This window comes from Poecilia reticulata, linkage group LG1 (assembly GCF_000633615.1).
Source record: "Poecilia reticulata strain Guanapo linkage group LG1, Guppy_female_1.0+MT, whole genome shotgun sequence".
In the NCBI taxonomy this organism is placed as follows: domain Eukaryota; kingdom Metazoa; phylum Chordata; class Actinopteri; order Cyprinodontiformes; family Poeciliidae; genus Poecilia; species Poecilia reticulata.
In genome coordinates, this window is record NC_024331.1 from 3067745 (window position 1) to 3089294 (window position 21550).

A 21550-nucleotide genomic window follows, 5' to 3' on the forward strand; every position below is an offset into this window, starting at 1 on the left:
AAGAACCAGATTTGTTCTTTGTAATTTCTGTCCATTAAAACTATTAATCTATAAATCAATAGACAGGTCTATATAAAGATATAATCCATGTTTCTGTCTCACATTTATATGGCACTAAAACTATCTGAAACTTTTATTTTTCCACTGAAAGCTCCGTTTTGCACAGTAAATGCCATGTGGGTGAAGTTTTATGGATGATACTCTGATGTCCCATTCTCCTGAAGGCAGCACAGAGCTGCACCACCAGAAACTCACAGAAACACTGGAGAAGAAGAGCTATGATTAATGTAGTTACAGTTCTATCCATGTTTTAATGTTGCAGAGCTCAGTCGTTTTGCAAATAGTTCAGAGTTTAAACTGGCATGTTGAACATCTTTTATCTGGTCATTCTGTGGAATATTTAACAACTAGAAAATGGCAAAGAACAAGAATATTTTTTCCACTCTGATTGGCTGCTGTTAGGCCTACCAACTTGAATGTTGAATGTTTTAACTTGAATGTTCATTGCATTTTTCGTAGACACCAGTGAAAATAATTTCTATTCCCATGTCTTTTTTGTTCTCTGGGAAATTATTTTTGATGATAAATACAGAAACAAGCATAAAAATCAAAACATCTACAATAGTGATAGTAATATTAATAATAAAATAATGGTCAGTGCAAAATATCCTACAAATTCTTTGGTGTGGGGCGGTAAGGGACCTGGATAAAGGCTTGGGGGCACTGGGCTAAAAAAGGTTGAAAAACGCTGGTCTACAGTTTATTTACTGCATCATTATTTGTGGGAGGGTTTCTGACGCTGACTACAACCTTACATTTCTAATTTCATTTTTGAATTGGCATCCAGCTGCAGTCTAATGAATTTATATCTTTGGTTCTAATGCTAGGCTAACAATAACATATTTAGTCTGTGTTTCCATAGAGCTTATTGATTATTTAGCTTTTTAAAAAATCCGCTTCCAAAATTTCTCACATTGAACTCAATGACTAGGTGGAGGATGATGTTTCTGACTGCAGAGTTCCACCTGGTGGAACTGCGCATCTGCTGAGCTCATTGTAGGAGCTGCTTCACAGAGCAACGCTGGTAAAAAAAAAATTTGTTAATAGAGGAGTCATGTTGTGATGACTTCCTAAAGGTGGAGTTTCAGAAAGGCACAAAGTTTTAAAGAGACAGGCCCAAATTCACGGCGTTACATTACAAAGTAAAATTTGTAAAAAAAAAATTTTTAAAAATGAATAAAAATGTCATATACAGCATTTTATAATAATAAATAGCTACTTAATTGTTCTATAAAATGCCACTATATGCCCTTTTATTTATTCTCAGGAATATAGACTAAACACCTGCAAAATGTTAGCATAAGTGCTTAAGTAACGGTGTTTATTGTGCGTAGTATACGTTTAAGTAGTTATCTGCTTTTTATAAGGACTCACTGGTCAAACAATCCACACTATATTCATCCTTAAGTCATTTAACACTGTCTAGGTTTTTAGTATACATCTGCACATGTTACACATTTACCTCTGTGGCAAAGTGTTGGAAGTCTCATCTAATTCTGATAGGTTATGGATAGGAACTAAAACTGCAAATATTTGACTGTAAGCACTCCAACAGGAGAGCATATAAAGGTCTTTATCTTTAAATTTTCTCCAAAGCTAATTAGTCTTTCTAAGTCACAATACAGAAACATTGACATTGACGTTGTCTTTGTGTGTGCAGTCAAACGAGACGGTATTTGCATTTACCCACAAGCTATCCCCTGCACCACTCTGTAGCAAGTTTATATTTATACACCTGCGGCTGTTCAAATACTGCAGCAAGTGTTTAATGAGGATGTTCATCTGAATTTGCCTGATTTAAGATAACTTGATTTAGTTTTACACACAATACACCTGCCCTGTAGTTTCCTTCTACAGTCCCATAAAAATAACAATACACAAAAATAGCATTAATCCAACACCATGCAAAATATGGAAAACATCCCAGGACACAGCCATGGTTCACCAACCAGTAGAAAAAGAGTGACGGCCGATCTAAAGGCCACAGTCCAACTTCCCTCGCATGCCAAGCATTCCAGAGTGCTGTGTAAAGGTTGCAGCGATGTAGACCATCAAGAGGGGCTTCATCAGCAGAGCCCCATTAAAACACACAAAGACCCCAAACTCTGTTTCATACACTTCAACATCTCATGACTCCCCCAGCTCTTTCACAACTGAAGTTCCACTAAACCTTTGTGCCTCTCGAATGACATCCATTCCTTCACCTTCTAGTAAAAAATTAGCATTTCACAAGCATAATGGAAGAAGGGTGGGACTTCACTAACAAAATAAAAGTCTGTTGAATAGTGGCCCATTTCAAATTTTAGACTGCTGCTAGATGTGAACCTCCAACTCCAAGTCACTCAGCAGCTACTGGTGTCAGCAAGCGGTGCTTGAGAACTCTGTGTTCCATCACCTCTGAATTAAGTCCTTCCCTTGCTAATTCTTTATGAATTCAAAAGAAGGAAATATTGAATGTGATTCAGTTTAAGCAGGTAGGTAGACTGGTCTATCGAAGCCTTTAAAGACCCCAACATACTTCATGCGAAGTACTGAAATCACTTCTCATTGATGTAAGTGCTTGATGAAAGTTGTGTCATTGTGTTCGCAGGCATGCATTCGCTTGTCGCACTCAACACCAGGCCCTGGTCATACTATTTCGACAAAGCTCTGTGTAAAATGTGGTGTGATTAGTCAGACGTTTGTTGCTGTGCTTTATACTGAAATGCTGTCTGGCATTTCACTTCAACTAGTCCGCTTCCCTATCCGGTTTTAGTACCTGCAGGAGCCATGGTGACTTTTGAAGAACATTTATCTGACGCGGTGAGAAATTATGTACATTTGTGTGATTCTTCACTAAATAACTCCTATTAAAATTCGTCTGGTGAATGGTTAGGTTAACTTCTGAATGGAAATTGTAATGTCGTTCACCGAGGAGGATGTCTGCAGAAAAATGTGGTGCTCTCTCCATGACCATTTTGTTAAAACAAAGAGGTAGCAGGGAGGGGGAAACCCCCGCCAGTAGTGGAGTGACATATACCGAAGCAGGAAGGGTGTCCCTCAGGTGGTCTGCCCCATTATATGAAAGGTGTGATCAAATATGAACATGAAAAAGTCACATGACTGTTCGGCTTCGGAAGGCTGCATCTTTTTAAACCTGTCACCATCAGGCATGAAAGAAAAAAGTCTGCTTCTGGTCCAAACCAAAGGGCTTTCCTGGTGTGAATAAACCTTGAAATGGACACTAAATGTTTTCGTGGACTTTGTTTATTTATTCCTCCCTGTTTATATGCTCCTACATAAAGGTCAAAGCAAACCCCTCACTGGTGGTTGGCTTGATGGGAGAAAATGTCCAAGTTTGTGACAGCTTGCATCGCCATAAATATAAGCTGCCAACTCCAGGTTGTGATATTTTTCCCTTCGGCTGCTGTAGTTGACATTGGGCTACAGGCGGTGCACAGTCTTTCAGTCAGTCGTGGATCATCATTTGGAATTTCACTCACTGCTGTTCTGACAGAAGGCAGTACAGACTACATCTATCAGATATGACCCATGGAGTCATTGGCTGACTGTAGAGAAAACATGATACATTAAACCAGATCCCCTTCATCCACCGATCCTTGATCCAGTTGTGAAGCTCAGTGTCCATTCTCACCAGTTCAGCCATCTTCCATTTTTGGGCTACTTTTGATAGTTGGTGATCTCAGCAGACTGGGAACATTCCCCAGGAACTCTGACCCAGCTGAGGGCAGTTTGGTCCTTGTTAAACTTGCTCACGTTCTTGTAACTTCCCCCTTTTCTCTGCTTTTGATCCAAGAATTTCAGCACAAAATATTAATTTGCTGTTGTCGCAAACATGCGCCATAATCATTATGTAGTCTACTTTTTTTTAGCTTTACATCATGTTATAATGTTATTCCATCATCAAAAACATGCATGGTGTGTTGCTTTGATTCTTTGATTCATGTGTAAGAAATCCTTTAATCTCCCGTGGCAACTATTCAGCGTGCAAGACGCTTAGAGGAACATAGTTCCAGCTTTGAGATACTATTAACTGCATTTTGCAAGCTTTCCTGCTTGCTCCCCATTCAGCTCCTTCAGACTAGCCAGCAGCAATTGGCAAACACCTGGTGGAACTGTTGAGCTCATCTATATGAGCTGCTTCTCAGTGAAACGCTGGTAAAAATGTTGTTAAAGATGTTAACAGGGGAGCCATGTTGTGATGATTTCCTGAAGGCGGAGTTTCAGAAAGCGGAGTTTTAAAGAGACAGAGGCCCAATTTCAAGGAATAAAATTACTAAGTAAAATTTCTTTCCAGTCATATTTGATATTTATAGCATTTTTATAACAATTTAAGGTAACACAGTTACTTGATAGCTATTTTATAGCCCAATGTGCCTGGAAAACACAAATTGCTACCCCTTTAATCACTTCCCCTGCCAGTGGTCATAATGTTGTGCGTCGTCAGTGTGGCTGAGAGGATGATGTTTTGAGACGTGATCTTCATATGTGGATCCATCGGTGTGATGCGGACCGGTTGAAGCAGAGCCATGAAGCCACTGGGGTTGTGTGTTCGCTGCGGTTCGCAACAAGTGAAGCCTTCGCGAGCAGACCGTACCCCACCCTGCAGCCTCCCCCTGCTCTCCTCTGCTCTGCATAACCCCCCCTATCAGCAGAGGATGCGCCGCACACGGTGCTGCTGAGGAGACGTAGGACTGCACCATTCCTGCCGCCTCCACCGGGGAGGCTGTAATCCCATCCTGTAGGGAGGAAGAAGAGGAAGAGTCACTGCTTTGCGCTCTGACGCTCCGTCCTCTCCTCCCCCCAGTTTTCCTACCGTCTCTCTCTCTCTCTCTCTCTCTCTCTCTCTCTCTCTCTCTGTGTCTCTCTCATCTGTTCCCTCCCCTGAACGCAGAGGCTGCTCGGTCGCAGCTCGCGAGCCTCCGGGATCATCGTATTGTTCGCCCACCACTTTCCCCCCAATCTCCCTTCTCTCCCGGTTAAATTGAAGCAACACGGCGGACCTTTTCTCCTTTTCAACCCCCCTTCCTCCTCCCCTTCTCCTCTGGACGTCCTCACCGTGGGAATCTGCTGCAGCCGAGCCAGTCCGGTGACGTGCCCGAGCATGTTCTTACCAGAGGCGGATTTACCTGACAGTCCGCCGCTGCCCTCGCTCCCCCGCCAGCTCGCACATTTGGACTTCACCAACCGTCACTGAGGAGGAAAGGAAGGAAACACACCCCGGCTCTAAGGATGGGGTTCTACGGCACTTTAAAGATGATTTTCTACAAAGTGAGTATGGTCGGCTCCGGCCGCTGCAGAGGAAGAGTCGCGGTGTGACGGACCCCCACCTCCCCCTCTCCTCCTCAGGGGCGGCTCTCTAACTGCCGGGGCCTTCATATTATCACGGGGCACGGCGGGCACCGGTCACTGCTTCACTGCATCGCTGTGATTTGTCCTCTTCTTCGTCTCTCTTAACTTCAGCTGTAGTGAATTAAAGCCTCTGCTCCCATATGGTTTGGAGAACGATGTTAGAAATGCTAATAATGGTTGGATTTTTTAAAAATTATTATTCACCAATATTTCTGGAGAAATATCTAGATTTTTTTCACACACGAGAGCAGCTCTGCACATGAGCTGCTGTTCTGCCTTTCTTAAACCACCTGGATGCATTTCCAAGCCACATCCAACCGACACACAGCAGACCGAACCGCTAGCTCTGCTTTTGTAAAATTAGACTTTTTAATAATAAGTTGGAAACAGGGAGCTGACAAACAGCCTGTCCGCCTGCAGGCCAGCTTGCAGGGTTATCATAATTAGATGTTATGCAGCACTGCTCATCTTCCTCTGAGCGAAGTGATTGCTGGAGATGTGTGCATGTGATCGGCGCGCCTCTGCCTCTTCCCTGACATGGTGCTCCTCGCCTGAGGCTCCACAGCACAGATAATGGGTCACTGTGTCAGACCGGGTTGAGCTAGAACCTCCTCAAAGATGCTTCCTGTGTTACTGGAGCTCATTTAAATGGTGACACACCGTCCAAGCTGCTAAGTATTACATTAACCGTGCTGTGATCTAAATAAAGTAGATCATTTATATTCAATTTCTAGCTCTGTTCTTTAGAGACTTTTCATTTGGTCCAAATAATCATTGAGATAAAAATCTCATAGTAGGAAGTGATTTTTATAGTGGAAAATATTTGCTCACTGTGCTCTAATCAACCACCTGGAGATGGTGATCCTTAGTAGCAGTGAACCGATTGCAGTTTTCTGGCTGATTGCTGATACCGATTTTGACCGATATTTTTTTTGTTTGAAACTTTGCTAAATATAGCAAGAAAATCGCTGAGCTGGCAAAAGAGTTGGTGACTGTCAGAACGTGCAGACTTGACCTGGTGGGTGTGTCAGTAAAACCTCTCACAGCAGAACAAACGAGAACAGTGGTTGATTTTTAGACCTTTGCTGAGGTAGATAAGATCAGTGGATAACATTGACTTCATGTTTTGGCTGATCACCGATCTCCCAACATGAAGGAAATCGGGGGCAGATTTTTTTTTGTGCACTGCAAATCCTCAGATCTGATCAGCAGGTTAGATCGGTTCTCCTATTAAATGTGTCAAGACAGGAACGTCAATCACTTTTCCTGTGTTTTTCCAACCACTTTTCCATATACTTTCATGCATGATTATCAATGAACCACTTTTTTTCCTCATGTTGGATTGAAAAGTACTTGTGCTTGAGCAGTTTTTTGTGTGCTAAGAACCTCAAAGCTTAACTTTGCCAGACTTTGCTTTCCTTCAGGAAAGCCCTGAACATTCAGTGTCTAACAGGGATGTTAGTTTGAATATTTATTCTCTTCTGTTTGGTTTCCATTGTGGTTTTTGAAAATCATAGTTTAGATTTGAGTGGGTTCCGTTGTTCTAGCTCTATTTTTTTAAACTATTTTTGACCAGAACTGTTCTACATGCTGCCTTAATGAAAATGCCCACAATCCCTGAGAGTGGTTGCTTCTCTGAGAACGCCGTTAACCCTCTTTGTATCCATCCCGTGGTTCTTTATTGGGTCGGGCAGAAGAGAGGGAACCCAGCGGTGATGAAGGGGGAGGGAAGAGGAGCGACACGTTCGTAGTGATTTCCAAACACTGCGTTCTCTCAGTCTCGTTAGCACAACAAGCTTTTTCTACTCTTCTTTCCTGTGCTGATGTCCAGTTTCAGGTTTTCTCACAGAGGCACATATTCTCAACCCAACCAGTACACCCTCTTTTTTTTCTTCTTCTCTCCTGTCTCACTCTGAAACACACACACAAAACAATACCACACACAAACACACACCCTCCGCATGCATACACACACCCAGGCTCTCCTTGGCTACTGAACTGCCGATGCAGTGAGATCACCACTCTAAGAACAAGGCTTTTGGGTCTTATTTGCTACCCTAGATATCTAATAACTCACCCTAATTACACCGTCTTAAATTAAGTCTGACATAGGTTACACACCTGATCCAGCTTAGAAACTCCCTGAGATGTTTCTGTAAATTTTTCTTCATCAATTAACTGGACGTTTTTCTAGTAATACTCCCCACTTTTGCATGCATGAGATGAATTTTGAGGAGAAATAAGAAAAAACTGAAATAAGTGGAGCAGGAAACCTTTAACCTACAGGACATTGTGTGTAATCATTTACACACAGGTTTGGTTTCTTGTCATTTGTTGTGGTCTAAACTTGTTAAAACTGGATTCCAAAAACACTTTGTTTAGAAGATGAATTGATCATTTTCAAGTGAAAATTGCTTTTATGAGCAGTGATTTAAAAGTGAGCCTGTAAAGCTGTGATGAAATTGGGCTGCACCAGTGGAAAACGTTACTCTAGACGCCTGCAGTGTGTGCGTGTGTATATATATTGTTTCTATGTATTATACCGATTGGCCTAAAAAGATGAAGGACATTAATATTCTAAGTTCTAAACTATACATGTTTAATTTGAAGGTTTTGGGAAGCTTCTTTAAACATTCATACCTTTGAATATATCATGCTTGAGTTTCTAGAGGGGAAAAAAAACATCTTACATTTAGATTTGGTGTTCATAACATTTCTGTAAGCCCAGGAAGCTGAAACCACAAACAGACGCTCAATCTTTCTCTCCCTAAATTATAGTGATAAACAAAAAAAAGCACATATCTGGAGGTAGACGTGTAATCATGCCACTGTAGAGCCAGACAGCATGGAGTCAAATGTCCAGTGTTGTTCCCTGAGTAGAATACAATAGCACAATAATAAACCTGCATCCAAACGGCATTGTCTGCCTCTAAAGGGAAACATGGGTTGCTTTTGGTTTCTGGTTTCTATGAGCCATCATCTAATTATGCTCTGACTTGGCACAGATGCATGTTTTCCTGCACAGGTTGTGGCAAAACAACTGAAAGCGACACAGTGGACAATGGCTAGTTTTGCTACCAGTCTACTAACAATGTACTAAGTTGGCCTGGAAGAAAAACCAAAAATAACTCATGAATTTTTGGTTAATTTCGAAAATTAACAGACGAATTGCTGACGATGACCAAAGTCACTTTGTTCTAGTCGGTATTTTTGGTATTTTAAATAAAAATGAAAAGAAAAGGTTGTTTTTTTTTGGCTTTGTAAAGGTCAGCTATGCTACGACACAGTGCTACTTGTGCTGTCTGTGGTCACATGACTCCATCACTTCCAGTCTTTAAACAAAAATCATAAAGAGTGAGGTTTGCAAACAGGAAGTCAGTTTAATGGCTCCTGTAACGAACAATTAATATCCTCGACAATTGGTCACCTGAGAAAAGGAGAGATTGTGACGATATGTGACGCGCGTTTTTATTTTGAAAAGTAACTGCACAGGGGGCTTAAATTCACCAGACTGGCAGCACAAAATTAGCACTTTGACGTCGGAGTTCTCCAGGCCTTATCCGCTTTGGTCAAGGAGGAAGAGAAGCTGCTCAAAAAATAAAATGTCATCATTTGGTAACGTGTTCATCAAGGACATTGGAAGTTAAGTTATTTTATACTTCTAAACTTGTTCAGCTGTGCTTATTTGTTCAGTAACTAATAAGCACATTAACAAAATAGCTAAAAGTACACAGTTCCTTCATTTATGTTCAGATGCTGTAGTTTTAAAGTGACAATAAAATAAAAGTGGCATATAAAGGATGGTGGTTCTTAAGCAGAGATGAATTCATATTTGAGCTTCAAAGATGAAGTTGTTCCTAAAATGGTTCATGTTTCTCTGCTAAACCAATTGAAAATGATTACAGTAAGGCCAGGCGGTCGCATGTGTTGCGTCTCGTTGTGGCAAGACATTAGAGGAATATGATCACTAATTCCTCTTGCTGATGAAGGGAGGGCGATCACTCGCGTGTTGGTTAGTCTGGCCAGGGAGAGTGGCAGGCATGGGATGAAGGAAACTTGGCTGGCCCAGGCCCCGCACACAGCCTCTTTTGTTTGCCCAGTCGGTGGGTTGTAATGGGGACCTGAGGCAGCACGCACACGCAGGTGATGAAGAATGATAAAGAAGCCATCATCATCATGTTGTGAGCAGTCGATGTGAATCACAGCCAAAGAATGCGGCGTGTGCCCTCCTCCTGAGAGTTGCCGTATTCTGTGGTTATTTAACGAACATTCTGTACCCTTGGAATCTGGGCGTGAATGTGTTTGCCTCTGGAAATTATTGTTGGTCTGGTTGCTTAGGGATCACCGTTCCCTGTTCTTGTGGATATCATGTTCAGCATGGGAACTCAAACACAGTGAAACATCCAACCACAGTGCACTTTCTTACAGTGATGACTCTTTTGGTCTACCCATGGATCTGGTTTCTGTTTGGTGCAGCAAAATGTAGAATGTATTCTGTAGCCAGTAGATTAATTTAATGCACACACACGTGTCCATGCAGTGATGTTGATGTTTGAATGTCCTCAGTTTCACACCTAATGCTGACAATGTTTCTAACTTGCAAAAGCAGTCCTCCGTCTTTAAAAACATTCCTGGCCTTCTTAAGGTCCCGTTCAGAAATATTCATACGGCCTTCATCCCACCTGCTGGTCTTCTAGCTACAGACATTTTTGGGGGGGATCTCTCATCTGGAGATGAAAAATGTTGTTTCTCTTTGCAAAGTCACTCAAGTTCAGTCAGACGTAATGGAGAGTATCTGTGAGCATGAATTTTTCAAGTCTTGCTACAGATTCTGAATTGGATTCACGTCTGGACTTTGATTGGACCATTACATCTCTTCAGTCTGGTTTGTCTGTACCTGTGACTGAGTAGAATAGAAATATCCTTTTATTGTCTCACAGTGGGGAAATTCTGGTTCAACAATGTCAAACTCATGGGGAAAAAAAAATAAAAAATGAGCTAGCTTTTTTTCTAGCTTCTCCGCCTCCCGTCCGAAACATTCCTCCTCTTCAGGTAGCTGCAGCGATGTAATGCAGTCGCTTTTGCTGCATTCTTTCGTTTCATCCCGTTCTGATCCAGACGCTGAGGTGAGACCAGCGACTGCCTTGTCATAGAAGTTGCCATAACAACTCGTTGTATAACCACAACTCCTTTAGTAATAGAAGCGTGTGAATGGCCAATAAAACCCAGTTTGTTGATCAGCTGTGAGTTTCCGCCACACCCCAAAACGGCTCAGATTTACTCTGTAAACGAACTGCATTCAAACACAAAGTTTATCTTTTCAAAACCTCCCAAACTGCTATTTAAAGTATCGTGGGAGCGATTCTTCATAACTGTAACTCGTTTATTTGGTAGGAAAAAAAAAAAATTATTTTGTCAGAAAATTGTTTGTCTTGAAATTTTTGTTTGTCTTCTCTTTTCGTCCTCTGGTGACGTCTTCCTACTTTCTCTGTTGCGCGTCACATTTATGCATTTAAAGACAATAGGCTATTTGCAATATGTGGAAAATAAAAACTGTGCAAACACCAGAGATGTGCGAACACTAGCAGGGCTGTGAACACTTACTGAGTTTCTAGAGCCTAACAGCTGCTAGTTGGAAGGATCTAAGGATCTTCTTTGTGCAGCGTTATCGTGGTTGTGACCCCTCTGGAAAGTAACCCCTGTCTCAAATCAACCCCACAGAACGAGGCTGCCACTATTTATGGTGATGACTGTGTTTATTGTCACATTGTAATTCACATTTATGCTTTACTTTGGTCTGTCTCTTCATCATAAGGTTCAAAATGAAAAGTGTTTTTAGTTTTCACATTTTGTGGAAAGGTTTGTCACGTCTCAAAACGCTGCCTTCTTTAAAAGAAGTGATTTATTTATCTTTTTCCTTTCTGAACATAAACTTGAGTGGTGCCATGTTTTCTAACGTTCTCCCTTTATTTCTCTCCTTTTCTCCTCAGATGAAGAGAAAGTTGGACCATGGCCCAGAGGTCCGATCTTTCCCTTCAGGAAAAAAGCCCTGCAAAGGCCCGGAGTATCCGAGGTACGCTCAGAGATCCTGCTCTCTGCCGTTTTCCTGAGGTCACCAGGTCCCGACCGTTCCTTTGTTTGCCATCTGCCTCACAGTGTAACGGTGCCAATGAAAATGTCAAGTGTTCTGAACTCTGGGAGCTGCGTTCGTCCTCCAGCGGGAGGCCGGTTACGTCCACAGCGTCCTGCCTGCTGCTTGTTCCTCTGGCGCTCGATCTTTAATGCATGAGATCACATGTAGCTGCTTTAAAATTCAAACCCAACACAACCACTTCTGCGTAAACGGTGTGCTGTAACTGGCTCCCTGTGCCATTAAAAATTAATCGATAATGAAACTGACCCCCTGGCTTCCAGTTTTTCCTGCCAGCTGACTGAACCTGAAGCATGGAGAGGTTCTCCTGCGGTTCGGATCCGGATCAGTGGTTCTAGAAACCTCCTACCACAGAAATGTGCTCTTGCACAGTTTGTCAAATGAAATCTCTGACTGAAAATAAATGTAGCTAAGCAGAAACCTTTGTGTATGTCCAGATTTAATTTGTATTTAAACGTTTAAAACAAAATGATTTCCGTTAAGCCTTCCTGAGTATAACAACATGGAAACCTAAGAGTTTCCATGAGTTTCAGAAATGTTTGGTTTGAGACGATAAAACATTTTCTTGAACAATTTTTTAAAATATTCATAAAGTGGCAGTTTTGATATGGGTTATATGGGCAGTTGCGCAGGGCAGAGCACCTAAGAACTAGAGAATAAAATATATCTTATCTGTCAGTTGTCCCCTGAACAAGTTTGCTACTACTTGTATATGCATGTGTAGTGGAGTAAGTTTCCCTTAGTTGCTGTAGAGCACTGGGAGAATACACAACCTGCTTTCTGATGGGAACAAAAAAAAAAGAAATCAAACAGATAATTCTTTTTATTTGAATTGGTTGGAGTGCTGCAGAAGGTGGGGTTTGCCCAGGGCCCCATTCCTACAAGAACCAGAAGTGTGGGTATATTTATATTGTGAGCATACGAAGTTAGGCATAGTGATTAATCACAGCACTAGATTAATTTGATTACATTTTTTAATCGACTCACTGCACTGATTTAAATATTTGTCCGGGTCGCAGCAAAGCATTACCAGATACTCCCATAATATGTTCCTTATTGTTGGTGCTGAAAGCAGAGCTTCCTCTGCTGCCTGTTCATGCGCTCCTTTCCTGTAGAGGAGCAATAAGAGAGCCGATGCTGACTTTAAAGGTGCTTTGTTGTGTATGAATTGCAGCCCAACAGGAATTGTCCCGTGTCCAGCCACACCCACCACCTTCGGCCACATCAGAGCGGCCAATGGCCAGGGCCAGCAGAGACGACGAATCACCTCAATCCAGCCTCCTACGGGGCTCCAGGAATGGCTCCGAACATTTCAGGTGAGCCACCTCTGGCGGGCCGTCTGAGAGCAGGTGTTTGTCCCATCACTGCGCTTTTAGTCTCCCACATAATTTTTGCCTTGTTGTGTCGGCCCAGCACATTATCAGGAGCATCGTGGTGAGGGATTGGGATGAGCTAAAGCTCTGCTGGACAGAACAGCAATGAAAAGATGAGAGTTGGTTCAGAGCTAGCTCTTTATTAAAGCTTCACCTGAATCTGATAACCTATATCTATGTTTCTGATAGTGATGTATCGATCCTTTTTTTCACTTCTGATACCGATACAGATATCTGAGGTTTAGTATCGGCTGACACTGATGCAATACAGACAAGCAGAGTTGACTTAAAACGTTTCTTTTTTTAAAAACACAGACTTAAATGCACTGAATTCTAAATGTATTTGGTAACTCTGCATCAGTACAGCACACTTAAATCCACCTATAGCTTTCCAAGCTTGATAAAACATGTAAAAACAACTTTAATTTGTTCAGTCAGTGCAGTTACGAGTAGAACAGCCAATAGCTCAGTTTCCATCACAAATGTGCACCAAATGTACTCAAAATATCTAATTTTGGATGTTAGCAAAATTTTTGCAATTACTGTGTTTTGATTAAACACAATTAAAATCACACATGCATGTTTGTTCCCATAAGGCTTTAAAAACATGCCATGCCATCATCCTGCTACCACTTCCTGTTGATACAACCAAAAAACCACATCATCTGAGTGCCAAAACCTTTTATTGAAAAATTTACTTGTGTCTTGTTAGTCTGGATCTGTAATGACTTCCGACCTCAAGGAAATAAGATGCAATATAAACTTATTAGCCCTGATAATCCCGGTGATTTCGTTGCTGTAATGACTTGTCATAGATTTCATTTCCACAGAGAGTTATGACTTATCTTCTAATAGCTGTGTAAACCTGTGACCCCTCTGTGTTTGTTCTAAACATTATTTCATCAAAAATATTTCTGTTCTGACAGCAACAGGGAGATGAAGTTCCATGTGTAGAGGCTGGACGTGTTTTCCTGTTATTACTGGGTTGTGGTGAATTTAAGAAATAATGCGTTTGATACAGTAGGCCGCAAGCTAGCAAAGAATCACAAAAATAGACATCAGTTCCCTATTTTGTTCCCCACAAATACTCTAATAAATGCGGGGGTTAAAAAGTGTATTCAAGTGTTCCTCTGATCATGTTTCAGTCCACCAAATTTTTGCTGCAGTTGTGAAAAACGGTTTATAACAAGGTAGACATTTTAGAAGAGAAAATCATTTTAATCTCAGGTTGAGAGGACGGACCTGAGGAGGAGAGGCTCGTGTTTGAAGCTGAAGATCAGTGGCTGGAGTTGATGTAAGAGTTAACTATCTGTTGCTCAGCGCTGTGTTTGTGGGCAGCTCTCTGCAGCCCCTCATTACCCTGAGAACCAGCACCTCCGGCTAAACCTTTCAGTTGCCAAATTACAGGTGTAGAGCCAGATTTTCCACTCCGCCTGTAATCAGCGTCAGAGCCCAGCTTTTCCAAACCTGCGTCTACCGGCTTCAGCAAACACCTCAGAGTGTTGTTCTGAAGAAACGGTTGAAATGTTGAAGCTGGAGGAATTAAACTATCGTTTGGTGCTGCAAAGCAACTTTATGGCGTCAAACTTTTTCACTGATGCACTGGTGGAAAAACCCAAGACACCTGGAGCACTTCCACGCCTCACTTGCTGCCTTTCCATGACAAATGTGCGTAAAAATTAGCCTATATTCTGCTAACATTGGAAAAACTCAATTTAGCAATTGAGAGAAATTAAAAGAAAATCACATGTAAAGGGAGAGTATTATATAGCACAATCAAGTAACTGTTAATTTCATGCTATATAAATGGAATATGTTTCAAAATAAAATAGACTTTGTAATTTAATACCTTGAAATTGGGCCTGTGTCTCTTTAAAAACTCCTGCTCCTTCTGAAACTCCGCCTTCCTGAAGTCATCACAACATGGCTCCTCTATTAACCCTTTAACAATGTTTTTACCAGCGTTGTACCGAGAAGTAGCTCCTATAATGACCTCAGCTGATGTGCAGTTTTCCCTGGTGTTTGCTAAATCTTGCTCGCTAGTCTGAAGGAGCTGGGTGAGGTGAAAACGTGCAAACTTTAGCTCTGTGGAACAACTTAGTCTGAATGCAACGCTAGGTCCACCCAGGCATTTTGCAGAGCTGAATGGTTGCCATAGAGATGAAAAAAATCAAAGCAACACTTCAGGTATGTTTTTGATGAGGGAATAACATTATAACATGATAACATGATGTAAAGCTAAAAAAATTATATTTTACACAATACTGCTGCTTTAAAAAACATTTTGTGTCATCATCCTCCAACTACTTCCTGTCATCTCATTCATGGTTTGCGCCAGTAGAAACATCAAAAGTGTTTCCATCAGTTTTGCAAAATAAACCGATTTTGATTCGGCTAAAAAAACACCAAACCGCCAAACCTTTGACAAGTTTTTTCCAAATTGGCGTGTTCCCATTTATTTTCGAAATGTCAAATCGTGTAATTATACAGTCAATGGAAACGCAGCTGCTGATGGACTACTGTGTTCTGTTTGCTTCACTTTTACACTTTCACCTCCAGTCATGCTCGGAGATGTGGAGGCGATGCTTTCAAGGCACTGCTATGTGTGAATACTTGTATTGCTGCCCTGCAATTCGCACTTTTCTTTTTTTCTGAATAATATCTGCAGAAGTGATGTGGTTTGGAAATAAAACCAGTTTATTAAAGAAGTAGATCAGAGAGAAAGTGTGTTTGGCTCATCTATCTGGTTCAATAGAGCCTTGTTACGCTGCGCAGCAGAATGTCTATAACTGGCTCAGTGTTTCATATCAACAACTACATAATATAGACAATCCAATAAAATAGCTGTGAGCCTTTTTACTGGAAGATGAACTGCATTTGGCTTCCCAATTCCACCAGTACCACAGTGAGTTTATAGAAATGTCAGCCTTTAATTCTTCTGTGAAGTCAGTCGGCTCTGTTTGCTTCTACTTCATACTTTACTGGCTGAAAATGAACTTTGACCTCTGTCTTTGTCACATTTTCTTCTCAGCCTTCATTCATTTGCCTTTTGGAGCACCTTTGTTCAGCTAAACTTTATGGGTTGGAGCAAAGCATGCTGGGTAAAGCCTGAGATGTTCAACTTTTCTTGCATTAAACCACCTTGACTCAGGTGGATGAATCCTTCTGGGAGTTTGGAAATTATTCACTCTGGTTATTTTTGATCATTATAAAAAGAAAAAAGTGTAACATCAATGAACTCTCAACAATTATTGTTTTCCTGTTAAATTAATTTGTTTCTTCTTCTTTCTTAAATTTGTGCGCGTTCCAAAAATAATCTTCCATCAACATCAAGGGCGTCAAACTCATTTTAAATTTTGGGCCTTATCAAAAAATCTGAATTTTGTTAAAGGGCCAGTTGTGCCAGAATGTATTGATGGAACCCATTAAACTGTTTAAATATCAGTAAATATATGTTGGTTTGAGAATTCAATAAGTGTTCCTTAAAAATAAATAATTGAACACCTTTTCAGTCCATCCAGAATTTCTTGATTGTTTTTGTGTTGTTGTTTTTTTTGCAATCAAAATCACAGATTTTCATTGTGCTAATTTAGACATATTTGATTTATTTATTTATTTATTTTTTGCAGTATTTGTGCTAATGTAAGACGTGAAATGTGACTTTTTATTTATCACTGTATCGATCACAAACTACAGCTTGACATCAAGTAAAACCAAGGCATCAGTCATTTAAACACAATGTTTTTGGCCAATTGTGAGAAAAAAATTACAGCAAAATCTGAAAATTAAAATAAAATTTGCATGAATTTTATGGATTTGCAAAAAAGTAGAGGGACTTATTGATGTAATTTGGAGTCTAGTGTGCCACATAAAAAGCTACGGTGGACCAGATTTGGCCCCGGGCCTTGAGTTTGACAGGTGTGATCTACATTCTTTTCCAGATTGATGCTTTAATGATGAATGTCTTCTAAAACTGAGTGCGTCCGGTGTCGTTGTAACCCGGTGTCTGGCCCCTGAATGAAACCTGTCTCCATGTTTGTTTGTGCTGTCTGCAGAGCTGGAGCGGCCCGGAGAAGCTGCTAGCGCTGGATGAGCTGATCGACAGCTGTGAGCCCACACAGGTCAAGCATATGATGCAGGTGATCGAGCCGCAGTTTCAGCGCGACTTCATCTCCCTGCTGCCCAAAGAGGTGAGCGCCTCATATTGCCTGGCCCTCTGCCTGCTCTCCTGTTCTGTTGTGAGTTTGCAGCCCTCTAACGTTGTCTTGGTCCGTCAACAGCTGGCTTTGTACGTACTTTCATTCCTGGAACCGAAGGACCTCCTGCAAGCGGCGCAGACGTGTCGCTACTGGCGCATCCTGGCAGAGGACAACCTGCTGTGGAGAGAGAAATGCAGGGAAGAGGGTGAGTCTGGCTGCATCCCACTGGGACTGTCGGAATAATGGATGCTAGAAAATGAATCACTAAAAAATACTAGCATGCATTAAAATTGATGTAAACCTGCAAACGTAGCTCGTCCACTCCCTGTAGAATCACCCAGTGAGCTGAGGGCATCCAGAAATGGCATGAGTCACTCTCTTTAGCCAAGAAGGTGAACACAAGCGTTGTTCTGCATGCTAGCTTGCTAACGCAACACGCTAACTCTACAAGACTGATGTTAGAGAGCAACTTAAAAAGGTCAGGGGATCTCTCGCACATCACAAGCTTAACAGCTAGTGATTAAATATTAGCGTCACAAAGAACTCAGAGACGGTGCTTGGTTTGTCTGAGCTACCTGTCTAGATGAGCTTCCCGGGCTGAAAAGTTCCAAACAAGGCTATGTCCCGTTTCCTGTCCTGCTACACTCCGTTTCCTGTTCTGTGACGCTCTGTTCTGATGTTCCGCTCATGCGACGCAACGTTCCGTTCTGCTGTTCTGGTCCCGTTCCAGTGTGGTGTGAGTTAACGCAGGAAAATGTCGATCAGCTGAGACTGATCTGCTACTAAACAGGAAGCAGTGAAACAGCCAGAGCTCCAGTTGTAAGGGTAGCTAATAATAACAATGGTGGAGCCAGGCTGGAGCTGACAATTAGAGCAGAAAGAGCAAGTAACCCGTAGCAACCCACCCTGCCGCTATAGCTGATCACTAAAGAAATGACTGTGCAAAAATTACCATCCGGCAGAAATTGTACAGAGCTGCTGCTGAATACATCGTCATAGACCGGATCCTTGTTTACACTGTAAAAATGTGTTTTATTATACTTCAGATCCGTGTTTGATTTTAAGCAGGTTATTTTATTTTTGAATTTATCTTTTATTGCTGTCTCAGGAACACTGATTTGGGCCAATAGCAAATGAACAGACAGATGGAAGAACTCAGTGTCTCACTAAAGATAAGCAGTTGTTATAAGATCAAACAACTGCACACTTGAATCAAAGTTCATCCTCCCGTAACAGATATTATGGAAGGGTACTTCTATGAAGTATCATCTTGTCTGTTTTACCAAATGGGGAAGTGACACTTTTAAACTTTTTATTTTTGCAAGTGAAGTCTGAATTCTCCTCTATTCGTACAAAACGACCGGATGTGTGGTTGCATTTAATGTGCATATAGTCGATCCATGTCTCAAAATAATATTTTTCTACTCTACACATTGTAAATGTGAGCATCAGAAACAGCAAAAGATGCATTAATAATCAGATTATTAACAACAATGTGCCTCCTTCACTGCTACCTGCTAAGTGTGACGCATAACAAACAATAGGAGTGTTAATATGAGCAGGTGCTGTCTATAAAAATGTGATTATAAATATGGTCACAAAAGCCGAGATTGCGTTTACTGAAGTACAGCAGCGACTCTGAATGTAATTTTCTTTGTTCAGTCACAGGTGTTGCAGCAAGAAGAAGTAGATAGAAATAGTTTTGTCATATTAGTCCACAGGTTTGTCTACAAAGTACATATTTTGACAGCAACCTGTTCAATACATTATTGACTAAGTTATTTTAAGAAACATTTGAAAACATCCTTACTGCTAATGGAGTGATCAGAGTGAGTCTGTGCTGTATTAGATGATCTGTGTTTGCTTCCTCTGGATATTAGCCAGCCACTCGTCGACTCCCAATTTACGGTAACAAAGTTTGCTCAGTTTCACTGGATGTGATGAAAACGTCAATGTGCTGTTTTATCACTTTTTTTTTTTACACCCTTGAATCCAACAACATCCAACCATTGCGGTTCTTGAAGTGGAAAGCTGCTTCCGCCTATCAAAATGGTGGCGGGAAACCCAGATGCAGGAAGTGTGACGTCCTGTGGGAACTATATTCATTAAGGAAGTTAAATATTTGTCATAATATAATAAAACATGCTTCTTTGCTCTTATCTAGACAGAAATATCTGCCTTCAAAGAAAAGTTGCAACGTGTTTTTGTTAGAATTTGTGTTGAGCTTTACGTTTGACCACAGTGACCACCATGGTGAGGGCGGTGCAGACCTTAGTCACTGCTGCTATTTTGTACTGTGAAGCACATTGAGCTCGTATTTCTCTCCATTCAGGTATCGATGAGCCTCTGCCCCCACGGAAAAGGAAGGTGGCCAAGCCGGGCTTCACCCACAGCCCCTGGAAGAGCGCCTACATCAGGCAGCACAGGATAGACACCAACTGGAGGAGAGGGGACCTGAAATCACCCAAGGTAGCTTCCTCTACTGATTCCCAATGGGGTTAGATGATGATGAAGATCTGTTATCAGACACCTTAAAGTTAAAGAAAACGGCTTCAAATGAGGCCTGAGGGTTGGAATTGATGGAAAATTGTGATAAGTCCATGTCTGCAGTGTTCCACTGTAATAATAATGGAGCAGGCTCTCAGGACCGTGTCCTTCAGTCTGAGGTCTGGTTTTATCTTTTACCTGTGAAGAAAATTTTCTTCACATCATGGCCCTGAAAAATAAAATCTTTAGGAGTCCTTGGAGGTTGCAGTTGCTTCTGGGACATTGTGAGGTCATTTTAGGACACAGATTATCTTCCTGAGGTTTTTGCTTTCTTCTGTGTGGGCATATAAACTCAACCAAACACTTCCTCTGAAACGGCCTCCATTTTCCTCTTATCTCACTCTGACCCCTGGAGACACGCCACCATTGACCTCCTGTTGTCTTCATCCTGTCTCACCCCGTCTCTCCTGTCCCAAGGTGCTGAAGGGACACGACGACCATGTGATCACCTGCCTCCAGTTCTGCGGCAACCGCATTGTCAGCGGATCCGATGACAACACACTGAAGGTCTGGTCGGCCATCACAGGAAAGGTAGTTCTGTTTCTATTCTTTAGCTGGGTTTTCTGAAGTCAGAGTGTTCACCAGGCCGGTTTTCAATTTATGGCAAAGATGCATGGAAATATTTTTGCAGCAGTTTTTGGCTGAAACTTTGAAGGGGACGTGTTATGCAAAATTAACATTTTTGTATTTCCATTTGTATTTCTACTATTTGTAAAAACAGCCAAAGACCTTAAAAAATCACTTAGCCAGTTGGCAATAGGTTGATGTTGTTTGGTGTAACGTAACCTTCTGGAATGTAACGTCACAAATCAGCAGGCACTGCAACCTCAGGAAACCCCCAAGCGCTGCTGATGTTTGGTCAGCTTGTTATACTGCTGTATGCACTGCAGAATGGCTGCTGGAAATGACAAATGTTTTCTTGTTGACTTACCATTCAGAAACCACTTGCTGCGTTCTTGTTGGCTACGCAGGAGGCTTCACTTCTGCTTTTCAAAGATAATTGAGCATCTGTTTGCAGCCATTTTTATGTGCGAGTGTGAACGTTGAGTTGGGGAGGCGTGGCCAGCAAAAACTTATTTGCATTTAAAGATACAGAGACCCTAAAACATTATGAAAGGAGCTCAAAATAGACTAAAATTTCATTATCTAGGAATGATTTTGTGCAGAAAACGTGTTGAATGTTCTTTATAGCTCCTAGACCAGGGGTGGGCAATCCTGGTCCTCGAGGGCCGGTGTCCTGCAACTCTTAAATGTCTCCCTGGTCCAACAGACCTGGATCCAGTAGCTGAATCACCTCCTCAGTGCAGTCAAGTTCTCCAGAGTCCTGCTAATGACCTCATTATTTGACTCAGGTGTGTTGAAGTAGAGATGCACCTAAGAATTGCAGGAGACCAGCCCTCAAGGCCTGGAGTTGCCCACCCCTGCCCTAGACCTATCCTGACCTGTTTGGGAAACATTACAGGTCACATTTAAAAGAAAGACAGTCAGGAATGAGCTTGAATCATCCCAGGTCTAAGTGTGTGTTTAGCTGATGAAGTGTGAGGTGTTGGTGTCCCGGATGTTCTTCTGAGGAAATGATCCCTTCTGATCAGTGAATGTAACATCATGCAGAATCAAAGCTGATTCTCAATAACAGCTGTGATCAGTGGAGACTTTTCCTCTTTCCAGAAATATTTACTCTGCTGTTGTTGCAGATTAAATCCTGTTAGAATAAAGCATTTTTGTTTAATGGTGACAGAATAAAACAAAAATAAACCACCAAACATTATGATTTATATCATTAAGCTGCACACCGTAACTGATTCTAAACAGATTCTCAAATTTACTGATATTTATTGATTTGCTCGTGGAACAAGCGGTGGAGAAAT

The 21550-nt window shown here is 41.6% G+C and overlaps 1 protein-coding gene across 4 annotated transcripts in view; it reads left to right on the plus strand.

The window, feature by feature from the left end:
* fbxw7 (F-box and WD repeat domain containing 7) overlaps positions 1-21550 on the plus strand; it is a 103845-nt gene that overhangs the window by 62763 nt on the left and 19532 nt on the right. For 3 of the 4 annotated variants that reach the window (XM_017306189.1, XM_008398591.2, XM_008398513.2), the window contains 6 exons: positions 11403-11485; positions 12738-12879; positions 16992-17126; positions 17217-17340; positions 19468-19604; positions 20100-20213. In XM_017306189.1, the coding sequence (XP_017161678.1) occupies positions 11403-11485; positions 12738-12879; positions 16992-17126; positions 17217-17340; positions 19468-19604; positions 20100-20213 (735 nt within the window). Of the gene's footprint in view, positions 1-4792; positions 5332-11402; positions 11486-12737; positions 12880-16991; positions 17127-17216; positions 17341-19467; positions 19605-20099; positions 20214-21550 lie in introns of those variants that run through there. The other variant, XM_008398665.2, reaches the window with a different exon arrangement.